A 12,142-nucleotide genomic window follows, 5' to 3' on the forward strand; every position below is an offset into this window, starting at 1 on the left:
CCTACGTATCCTATGTACTTTCTGAGAAGTGTACTCAGTTGAAATTTCATCAGAAATTGTCACAAAACCGAACCCCCTATGGCACTTTTTTCTTTCATCCTGAAGCAAAATGCATTGTGATATTAGTTATGCCAATAACGTACGGGCAAAACCCAAAAAGGAACTAATAATTACTAATATGTATTATATAACACAGAATATGCAATTACAGTACAAAATGAGTTTACATGATGTGCAAATAACAACATAAAAAAACCATGCAATCAATTTCAATTAGTTCCAAGAAAAGCCTTCTAAGCAATTACTAATTTTCGATTCTCATCCCAGGATGAATTTGGCAGAACATCTCATCTGTTTCCAATTGGTGTTACCTCTAAGTGTTCATCATGTGTTCATTTTCCCTCTTGTAGTCATATCACAAACATCTTAATTTCAGCCATTACTAGTGTTGCACAATATTGAATTTTTTGCTATATAGATAAGGTGGTAAAAGTATCGCTCTGCAAGCAAGCCCATTCTAAAACCTTGAACAAACCCAAGCTGGTTCAACAATACATTTATCACATGCTTCATACCCATGGCTACGAAGTATTTAAAAAATTGTTATACAGAAAAAAGATGCAGTAATATTTTCATCAGCTAACCATCCACACATTCTCAATTAAACTAGATAAAAATCAGCTACTTTTACCTTGGCAAGATACACATCCAAAACATAGCCAAACTGACTGAAATACAACTGCACATTATCAACAGTAGCTTCAATTGAAATACATCTTGTGAAAAGCCTCTTTCCCCACTTAGCAACTAAACTTGTCAAAGGCTTAACAGCACAGTCATCAGCAGAAGCAGAACCAACCACCATTTCTGCACAGTCATCAGCAAGTCCTCTTTATGTCCAGAAGATAATAGTCAATTCACAGGCATCAGACCAGTTACATGAGCATGATCTGCAGGAGAGGCAGAGTCAACAGCAATATGCAAATCCCCCAACCCCAAAATAAAAAAACAAAAAAACTGAAGGGTTGAGAGCCAATATACTAGCATAAAACATTGTAAATATTTTCTAATGTACAACAAGCAAATTTATAATGACTGTAAGCAGAACCAAACCAAAAAGTAATTAATAATATGGGCTTATTTAAATCTTGAGGATACATTTTCCTATGCAGGTTGACATGCAGAGAACAGTATGAATCATACACATGAGATCTTTCAACAAAATTCCAAATTGGGACATTGTCCCATAAAGTGTGTGAACACTAGCAGTGGGCCCAATATTACAAAGATCATATACACAAGCAGTATGCTTCTCTCAGTTGTTACTTCCTATAACCACTTAAAATGATGTGAAGGGCTGGCAATCACATATTCTAATTTAAATTTATTTTTAGTCATTGCCAATCTAATTCAACTATAATCTACAAACAACAATGGTCCCGAACCTCTTAATCTGCTTATTACGATGTTTATCCAAAGGAATAGAAAATATATACATTTTGGCAATGTTAATCTATCAATTATTGAGGAGTGAATACACATTTTGCTGTAAAATTTCCTTTTTTTATAAAATTCTTGAACCTGTTTGTTCTACATCAACTTCACATCTTCAATAATCAACTTGTTGGGCTATGTGGAGCCTGTTTTGTGTTCAATCCAGTTTGTGACCCGATCTAAATTGGATGCATTACGGTTTTAAATGAGATTTTATGTGAGCCTTAATTCATGGAGCAGAGGCCTGGACCAGCAAGATCATTATTGGCTTGTTTTTGACCCATTGTTTGGGGTATATATTTTTCGCTTCAAAATTATGGGTGCCTACATCATTGTACTGTAGTACCTCTGTATTTTTCACCTTGACATAATGAAAATCACAACAACTTCGTGAATGTAGGCATATTGCCGAACTACATAAATATTTTTGTAGTGTGGTAGTTCTTTTTTTTCTCTATTTTCTCATCTCACAGGTTATGGGAATTAGGTTAAATTTTCAACAAAACATCCACATCCTACCAATAATTTTTTTTTGATAAGTAAGAAGAGAATATTATTAATAAAAGAAAAACAAGAGAAATACAAAGAGTTCACGGTAGTGAACAAAGGAAAAAGGAACAAATAGACGGAAGAAATTAGCTTGCAATAATTAATTGGTAAGGTAGAGTATCCGAGTCAATTTGACTTGCAAAAGACCACATATAATAAAAAATTAGCTTTTGATGTCCTTAACAAAAGTGCACAGATCTAAAATCAAATCAAACAATAAATAACAGATCATGTAGGAAAGTATTCAACCATGGAAAATTTGATTGACAGGAAAATTAAAAAAGAAGAAATGTTTTTTTTTTTAAAATGAGGAAGTGCTAATATGAGTGAAAGGATGGAAAAGTCATTACTCACAAAATCACAAAGAGAAAGAAATAAATGAGATACTTTATTTAAATTTAAGACAGAAGGAAGAGCACAACAGTACTGAAGGCAACTGTGCAAGTAGTGGAGGTTGTTTTCCTATATCTTTAAGAATGGTATCAGTGGGGTTGTCTCAGTCTCTCAAGGTAAAATTCCTCATTAGAGCTTCTTGTTCTACTGGGTCATGCCTCATAAATCATAATTATAGTTTTGCATTTTTCTTTCACAATTATCAATCATCAATTGTCGAACAAGACCCCAATTAATAGATAAAGAGGCCACACAATCCTTTATTGCTTGCTAAAACACTGCATATTACCTTGCTGTTAAAAGAATAAGCCCAAATTTCTGCACTATCAAGGTTGGTCAATTTCTAGGAATTGAATCCTTGGTTCTAGGAATTGATGCTTTTGTATTATCTGGTAGTCTAGCCCTATTTTGATTTTAATTATATATTTCAAGGGGTCATGAGTTCATACTTCATAGTATAATCATGTTTCTGTTGATAAAATGCCAAACTCCCTTCCAAGGTGAACTTGAAGGACCTAGATTCAGAAAGCCCCTTCTTAAAATCTAGATCACAATGAGAAACTGCACAGATAAGCACTAAAAAGCAACAACCCTACCCGCTTCTCACAACCTACATGCCTACAACCTCAGCCAAGCCAAAGAGCACATCACTTCATTATTGTGCAATGTACCAGCCATATAACCAACAAATATTGTCTCAAACTTAAATACAAGCCAAAACTGATTATCAAATTACAAAACCAACATGATAGATAGTGGGTTACCTGCTGAACCAGAGCCACCATAGTGGCAAGGATGACACATATGCTCTTCTGGGCCTACCTTATCAAGTGACCCAGCTCATGTATAAGCAGTACAGCAATGTGATCGTCCCACAACCTGTCCCCAAATAAACAACAATATTCTCCTCCAAAGCTTTCCGGCATAGCTCCAACCGGTACCTTCAGAAAACATACATACAAAACAACATAAACCACAATAAGGTCCTATTTTCTTGGAAAAATATATTTTATTTAAAGGAAAGAAATTGCCAGCAAAGCCAATATATATATATATATATATATATGTGTGTGTGTGTGTTTTGAAGGGAAACCAAACAATTAAGAACTACCAAAAGAAATAAGTTGGGAACCACTATTTCAGCCCATATGATTCAAAAGCTTTTTACCCTTTTCACTTTAATTAACCTTAAGTTTCCTTATAGCCAAACAGAAATTGCACCAAACCCAGTTCCACTCCATCATCATCATCAACCCCACAGACACTCAAAGATAGTGTAGTTGTCGTTGTAGTAAGCACCAAACCCTGTGCTCTGGCGGTAGTACGATCATTGTGTAGCCTCTTTATTTGCTATTGGTTTCTAAATCACAAATAAGATGATGAGAAGTTTCTAATTCCTAATTGTCCAGAATCGTATCTAGATGCTTGTACACTAGAAAAGAAAACCAATTTAACCAAATAAAGAAATAAAATAAAAGTTTGTTTAGAGCACAACAATAAAGACTATCTTGATCAGCAATAACACAAATAATGATATTTAATTGATAGAAGACAATCCATCAACTATAATATTATAAGTAAAGATAATCCACACACAAACACACTAGAAGTACTTCTAGACAAAACTTCATTTCTAAAATCAAATTGTTTAAATGAAAAAAAAAAAAAAAATTATAACTAAGTTTCTTATATTGGGATTCAAAAAAAAAACAACAACAACAACAGGAGCCTAATTCAACTATTACAGGCCCAATTCTAGGGCAAACTCAACATAAAATCCCAAAACCAAAAGGCAAATTTCCAAAGCTTCATACAACTGAAAAAAAAAAAAATCATTGACTCCATTTTCAGATTTCAAAAGGGTTAATGTGGTGAAGAAAAACAAAATCACGTGTCATTCTTTTTCAAAAGGGTCCAAATATTCTACTTTCCATTTGATTACACAACAACACTGAAGTGGGGATGCATCTATTCAATTGTATTCTCCTATAGAAAATATTGTAGCAAATACTATAGATAGAACAACAAAAGTGCTGACTTTACCTTTTGGCATAATTGAACAAAAATTGTGAACACACAATCAATTGCAAACAGAACCAAAAGAAAGAGAAAAAGGTGACTTACAAAAAATATCAAAGAGAAAAAAAAGTTTCCCAACTATGCAGATTCATCAAAGTTGCCACTTTCACTGGGATTCCTCTTTCCTCACTCACAATCAGAGTCACCTTGTCCTTGTATGCATGAATTCCCAATCCAGTTTTCAATTAGATTAGGGTGCTCTGTCCACTTTGGGTGTGGTGGTTCATCATCAGCGCTTTCCTTAATTTTGGTATCTTTCTCTGAATCGCCCAAATCATGATCCTCATAATAAGGAGTGATAATGCAGCTGCTAGACCCAGGCTTAGTTTGTTTGAGATCTCCAATGTCTTGCTCAAATATCAAATGGGCTCCACATTTTGTAACCACCAAGCCTGGACCGAAGGTTTCAAATGTAACCTCAATTTGGGTGAATTCATTAGCATCCAATACTTCTTTCCAGAGTCTTTCGAAGTGTTTTTTATAGGGAAAATATTCGACCCAAAGATGATACGATTCAATTTTACCAAATCCCTCCGATAACAAAAGGTCCACTTCATAAGGTGGACTTCCGTTGGCTTTAACGGAACAATTAAGCGACCCCGTATCTTGAATATGAAGTTGGTGAAGTGGATGATGCTGGCGGAATATATAAACAGCGCACACTGCAATTCCCATAAATTTGCTACTTAATAATAAATGTGAAGGCACTTGCAGATTCACTGAAGCCCCCACATTTTGGTGCCTAAACCAATTCGGAATTTCACTTCCAGGAATTGTGAGATATGTGTACAAATCCGAGCCAAAGCATCCCTGAAACAAACAAATCATGATGTTTAGAACTTCACTCACATGCAAGAGAGAAAGAGAGAGAGAGAGACAGACCTTAATGATATAATGTCTTAGAATTGTTGACAACAGGTCACCTTTGCCTTGATTATAAATCAATTTGACGCAATTGAAAAGATATATTATATTCATCTGAAAATCATAATCTGGACTTGATGATAATGTTTCCAGTGAGGTACACCCTGTTGCATCGATTAAATTCATATTTAATTGAAGCTTGGGCAATTTTTGAAGTTGAGTGCAACCACCCAAATAAAGGTTCCGCAAATTAGATAGTTGACTGATACTTTCAGGAAGGCAAACAAAATGGTTTCCTTCTACATTTAATTCTATTAAAGATGACAAGGACCCAAGAATATCAGGAATCGCTCGAATATTGCAATAACTTAAATCCAGTTTCGTCATAGACCATAAGCCTTGTAAAGAACACTCTAATATGCCCGTGGGATCAGGACTTCTTTTTCGTTGCATTAAAGGAAAACTCAGGAGCTTATTGAATGGTTTAGATGATAGTCCCACACATCCACGGAGAGATAGTACTTTGAGATTTTTTAAGTGAACAACAGATAAAGGCAGCCCTGTTATAGCAGTTCCACTCACGTCTAGCTTTTCTAGGCCTTCAATATTACCCAAATTCTCTGGTAATTTATCAAGTTTTGAGCAGCCAGATAAAGTTAGAATTTTTAGAGACATCAAACAACAACATGCATTCGAAAGACTAGAAAGGTTTTTACAGTTTCTTAGATCCAATTCAATAAGGCCAGTTAAATGCTCCACTGATAATGGTAGATCTTTAATAGCTGTCTCACTCAAACAAAGTTTCAACAAACGTGACATATTTCCTACAATTTCTGGAAATTTCTTCAGTCTTGAACAACCACCAAGATCCAAAATTTCAAGTGCTTCCAAGCTGATCTTGTGAGGAAGGATTTCGAGACATTTGCAACCATTCAAATCCAATCGAATAAGCTGTTTGAGATCTCCAAGAGATGTGTGAATCTTATATAGTCTTGTACAACGTCGAAGAATCAATTGCTTGAGCTTTGGGGCTCCACTAAGGTCTGGCATCTCAATCAAGTTTTGAGAGTCACTTAGGTCAATGAGTCTTAACTCATCTAAATTCTGTTATAAACCAAAAAAATATTAGATAAAGTCAAGCCTTAATGAAAACGAAAAAAATGCATATTTTCATAACTAAAAATCTTACCATGTTTCCGTTCCATAGTTGTTTGATGCCACTACAATGCATTCTCAATTCAACAAGTTTGCTTAGTTGGAAATTGGTTGGTAAACATTTTAAATGATATCCATGCCATTCGAGAAAACGTAACTCATTAGAAAGATAACTGAGGCCTTGTGGAAGTTGCACCTTACCTCTAATGAGGTCTTTTGGAAGTTGCATAGTACCATTTATGAAGTCTTCTGGAAGTTCCTCACTACTAATTTTAAGCAATCTCAAATTTTTCATCTTTGAGAAGGCTTCAGCACTCAGGTGTTCCACTTTTTGAATAGGTATGTTAAACATTATGCCTTCAACTGCCTCTGTTCCCTAATAAGAAAAAACAATTTAATTAGAATAATTGGTAAATTGTTAGAAAATTTTATATCAATATATATACTTTTTTAAGTTTAGGTTTGTACTAGTCAACTTACAAAATTATTCTTCAATACATGAATGACATCATCATAAATCCACAACCTACTACGTCCACCAGGTTCTTTAGGAGATTCGCGACGAACGATTTCTTGACCCATATCTTGTAGCAAATCATGCATCCGCAAAGTTCCATAGTCAATGGTTATGAGAGATTTGTCCATAAGAACACCAATATCGTAGTCTAGAGAATAATAAAAACTTTCCAATATATCTCTTATGCAATCTTTGTTCCTTCCGTTGAAAAAACATGCAATATCTAGAAACAATCCTTTCTCTGAATTTGTAAGCACATCAAAACTTATTTGAAGTATATCCAAAATGTTTTTATTAGGTTCTTTTTTTAGTTTATATAGGGCGCTTTCCCATTCTTTCAATTTTTTAGCAAACAATGAAGAACCTAAAACTTTAAGAGCTAAAGGAAGGCCTTTAGCATAATTCACAAAGTCCTTAGACAAATTCACATAATTTTCTTCAGGATGAGGTTTATGAAAAGCTTTCCAACTAAAAAGCTGCAAAGCATCATCATTATTCAATTCCTTGGCAGTATATATGTAATCCACACCACATCTTTTCAATAAATGGCTATCTCTGCTTGTTACAATGATTCTACTTCCAGGACCAAACCAATCATGCTTCCCTGCCAATGCTTCTAATTGCTTATCTCCATCCACATCATCAAGAATAATAAAAACATTTTTATTACATAGTGTATTCCTTATAACATTGATTCCCTCACAAACATCCCATATATTTATTTCACTTTCCATGAGGGTCTTAGAAAGAAGTTGTTTTTGTAAAGAAACTAGACCTTGATTTTTAGTTTCTTCTCTAATATTAGCAATAAAGCTTCTAGCTTCAAAGTTACCAGAAATTCTTCTATAAATTTCATGTGCAAGGGTTGTTTTGCCCATTCCACCCATCCCGCATATCCCAACAAAGCGAACACCACCCAACCCTTCACCTATGCATGAATCCAACATTTCCTCCACACAAGAGTCCATTCCAACAAGGTCCTCAGAAACACATGGGAGTTTGTGATACAACTCACTAAATATCCTTCCAACGATTTTTTGTATAATTATTGATTCATGCCTGCAAAGAAAATAGTAAAACAATAATTTTTTTGACACTAGCTACATTTAGAGACAAAACATTCATCATAAACATAATCTTAGCTTCGTTAAGCCACATTGAGAGTGCCTAATTATAATTAGAAATTCATTACTAGACGTATGATGAGGACAATTTTAGAGCCATTAGGGGCCAAATTTGTTACAAGGTCTGTGTAAAGTTTATACTTACACGTCTAGAATCTAGTCCTACTAGGATTAGAATAGGGTTAGTCTAGGTTATTCTATAAATAGTTAAATACTATCTTATCATGTGGCCAAATTAAAAAAAAAAAAAAAAAGTTTGAGTAATAATAATGAACGTATGAGAAATCTACCAAAAAACCAAAGTATATATAGGCCTACTTATTATAGACTTTGGAAATAACTACTGATTAAGTAGATGTCTAAACACATTTGTCCTGTAATGAGTCTTGTCATGCTTTTCAGATAAATAAGTATTAGATATTTTGAACTAAAAGGAGGCAAGAATTTGAATTGAGGCATTAAAGGGTCAACTATAAATACCAAACAAATCACTTTAAAGAATGCGGATTAATTGCTAAGTTTGTGTCTTAATTTGTATATATTGAGTAAATCACTAATATACATATACTACCATGCTTCAAACTACCCAAATGTTCTTCAACCAGGGTCCAATTTGATATTATATATAATGTCCTAAGTTCATAATATACATGCAGGAGATAAACAGAAATTTTCTCTGGTTTGATTGACTTGAAAAGGTTTTTTTTTTTTTAAAAAAAAATTTTGTTAGTCCATGGGAAAGTCGGCAAAATTTTTGTGTAGAAAACTAAGATATTGATAATAGCATGATTCTGCAAATCAAAAAGATAATATTATGAACAAAATTACTCAAGCCAAATGTTACCTATCATGCAAATGCCATCCAGATATATCACCCACGTCTTTCAAAGCAGCTTTCCACGCTTGCACATCTTCTGTGTTAATCCTGGTATCTTTCTCATGTTTAGCAAAGGCTTCAGCAAGAATGCCATTCTGGTTCGTTACATCAGAGGGATCCACGTGATAAAAGACAGGCAAAACTGTCACTCCGGTCTCCTTCTTGCATTTAACAATTTTTGCTAGTTCAATTAAGCACCATCTTGAAGAAGCATAGTTTGTTGAGAGAACAATGATAGCATATTTGGACTCCTCTATTGCTTTTAAGAGCTCTCGAGAAATATATTTTCCTCGCTCAAGTTTTTCATCATCCCGAAAAGTGATAATACCCTTTTGTTTCAAAGCAGTATAAAGATGATCTGTGAAATTCTTTCGGGTGTCAACACCGCAAAAACTAAGGAACACATCGTATTTCCATTGAGGGCAAGAAGAAAAAGAAGAAGATGATGAAGAAGTTGAAGAGGGAGAGGAGGAAGTTGCTTGAGTGGCCATGGAAGCAATTGGTAACTTACTAGCTTGTTAAGCGATGCGTACCAGAGAGTGTTGCAGACTTAGAGAATGGGAGCAACAATAAGAGATTTTAAGTTTCTCTAGCAAGGCTGAGTGAACTTCCAGGTGATTAGCTATGAACTTTTTCTTTGGGTAGAAGACCAGCAATGAAGTTTCCACTTGCTTTTGTTTTGCCTATAAAGTTGGCCATTTTCACACCATATAGTCTGGCTTTATGGTGTGAAAATATCAAGTTGGCCATTAGTTGTTGTTTAAGCCCGTGGGGCCATGTGGACATATGGTAAGGCAAAAGCAAAAAATATGCAGAACGCCACATTTTATCGAGGCACTCAACTCAAACTCCAATTAATTGTTAAAAAAAGCTTTAAACAATTAGAACATTTATATTTTTTTTATAGGATTGTGTTAACCGTTACAATAAAGTTTTCGTTAATTATAATTTTTTTTTTTACTTTTTTTTGACAAAATTGTTTTCTTCTTCTTCTTCTTTTTATTGTTTATGTCATTTTTCCAATTTTATAGGCATTATTCGGTGTCTTTTTTGACTTTATGACAAAAAATTTTATCTTTTTTTTTTGCACTTAAGAACCACCAATTGAGTGCCTGTTAACATTTACCTTTTTTATTATTTTGGAATGTGAATGCGTTTGCTTATCATTTTTATTTTTCTTTTCCGGGCCTTGTTACTGTGCTGACCGTGTCAGACAAGTTAGTGTCATTTCACATTTGTCATTATTGTTTTATGGACTTTCAAATCCAACTAAATTTGATGTTTTTTTACGTGGGGCCACCTGTGCAGACCTTTTCTTTCTTCTTAATTTTACTTTTACTATCAGATTCAAGGAAAAAACTTAGATGTTTCGGGAGCAATGTTCCCTCCTCTTACATGGAAGATGGATTTCATGTGTGGATCCCACCATGGAGCCCACCTCTCATGTGAGAGAAAGGAGCATTGCTCCCAGAGCAATTCAAACCAATTTCTGTAGCTATTTTCACGTGGACTCCCATTTGTGTACGCAAAGGAAAATACTCGGAAGCTATCCAAAAAAAAACCACCAGGAAGGGGAAGACAAAGTCCACTTTCACAATTGCACTCACTCAATATTTCCCAATTTACCAAAATTGTCTACCATGAGCCATGAAAAAAAAGGGTGATAAGTTTACGTAAAAAATGGGGAACAAGTTTCTACCCCCATCAACCACTTAAACATATTGCAAAATTAAGTATTAAATTGAATTTATACTTATGTTTATTTGAATAGATTATTTGTGAATGCCAGTCCCTCTCTAGGTTATTTTTGTTAAATAATACTGTTTTTAAAAAAATAAATAAAGGACAAAGTTTGTTTGCAGCTAATGGCTAGTTGGCTACAACTCCTACTAAAAAAATAACATGTTTATATATTTTGGAAACCTATCTGTTGGAGTGTCTGTTCTTCATGTTTTTAACATTTATATAAAATTTTATATCAATCAGATGTTATTTACTATTTAATTTATAAATTTATTTTTAATGCCTAATTTTATATTACAAAAACTTGAAATTTAAACATTTGATTGATAATATAGCTATTACTTTTTATTACTTTGAAAATTTTGCAAATATGAAGCATATAAGAAGAAAATGTAATCCAACTATGCATTATTCAAAATTCACATTTAATAAAAGAATAATTAGTGGAGTCAGAGCTCTTGGCAAACTTTGTCCTAAAATAAAAAGGAAATAGTTGGCAAGACAAAACTTTAAAGGTGAAATGTTAACAAAAAAAAAAAAAACTTTAAAGATGAAATGACATATGTACTTCTCTATTAATCAAGTGGCCATCCAATCTGTAACTATAATTTCTTCAATACAATAATGGAGTTATGCTATTATGCCAATAATTGAGCTGATCTTAATAAGATAATACCTTGTAGAAAAGAAGACAAATTGGATTATGTGGGGGCTAATTAGTCAAAAGGTACTATTAAAACTGTATGAACTGGACCTATAACCCAATCTGAAGATATTAACTAATCCGAAGATGGTCAAATATGGTTATTATATAAATGGCATAAGAAGAAGAAATAAGGATTATATATAATAGTCCAAAATATGTCCGAGGTGAAAAGTCATCTCGGAAACAGAGATTCGAGGTCAGTAAGAATGTCTTATCATCCTGAACATCCTTCAAGGTTGCATCACGATTAGAAGTAGGACATTAGATAAGGGAGGAGTAAAGGGAGGCAACAAATATCTTCAAAAGCTGCTACTTCCCCATTAAATGCATCCCAGCTAACTCTCTGGCCGCATTAATGTGGAAGTGATACATGAACAGTAGTTAAGCAGCCTTAGAACTACTAGTTGAAGGTTTTGGAAGGTGTTGGATGGGACAAGAAAGAGTTCCTAGAAACTAACCTACACTTGTATGGTAGGGATGATACCAAAATTATAGTATATAGTATGGAGAGGTGACCTAAAGGAGGGGGATGGAGAAGTCAAGAAATCTTTGTAATAATCCTTTGAACTCTAGAACATTAATCATCAACTAGATATTATAATATAGCTCCTCAGACTGTACCGAGGACAAATTTTCTCATT

The 12,142-nt window shown here is 34.0% G+C and overlaps 1 protein-coding gene and 1 long non-coding RNA gene across 2 annotated transcripts; both read right to left on the minus strand.

The window, feature by feature from the left end:
- Window positions 1-684: 684 nt before the first annotated feature.
- On the minus strand, window positions 685-3,242 carry LOC115958875. The gene is made up of 2 exons (XR_004084706.1): window positions 3,201-3,242; window positions 685-950 (listed from the first exon to the last, which is right to left on the minus strand). It is a non-coding gene; the product is annotated as an uncharacterized LOC115958875 (long non-coding RNA).
- A 1,399-nt stretch (window positions 3,243-4,641) lies between these two features.
- Window positions 4,642-9,714, minus strand: LOC115961986 (TMV resistance protein N-like). The gene is made up of 5 exons (XM_031080866.1): window positions 9,020-9,714; window positions 7,015-8,110; window positions 6,569-6,910; window positions 5,398-6,483; window positions 4,642-5,325 (listed from the first exon to the last, which is right to left on the minus strand). The coding sequence occupies exons 1-5, from the start codon at window positions 9,541-9,543 to the stop codon at window positions 4,642-4,644; spliced, it is 3,732 nt and encodes a 1,243-aa protein (XP_030936726.1). The 5' UTR covers window positions 9,544-9,714.
- Window positions 9,715-12,142: the final 2,428 nt, after the last annotated feature.

This window comes from Quercus lobata, chromosome 9 (assembly GCF_001633185.2).
Source record: "Quercus lobata isolate SW786 chromosome 9, ValleyOak3.0 Primary Assembly, whole genome shotgun sequence".
Taxonomy (NCBI): Eukaryota; Viridiplantae; Streptophyta; class Magnoliopsida; order Fagales; family Fagaceae; genus Quercus; species Quercus lobata.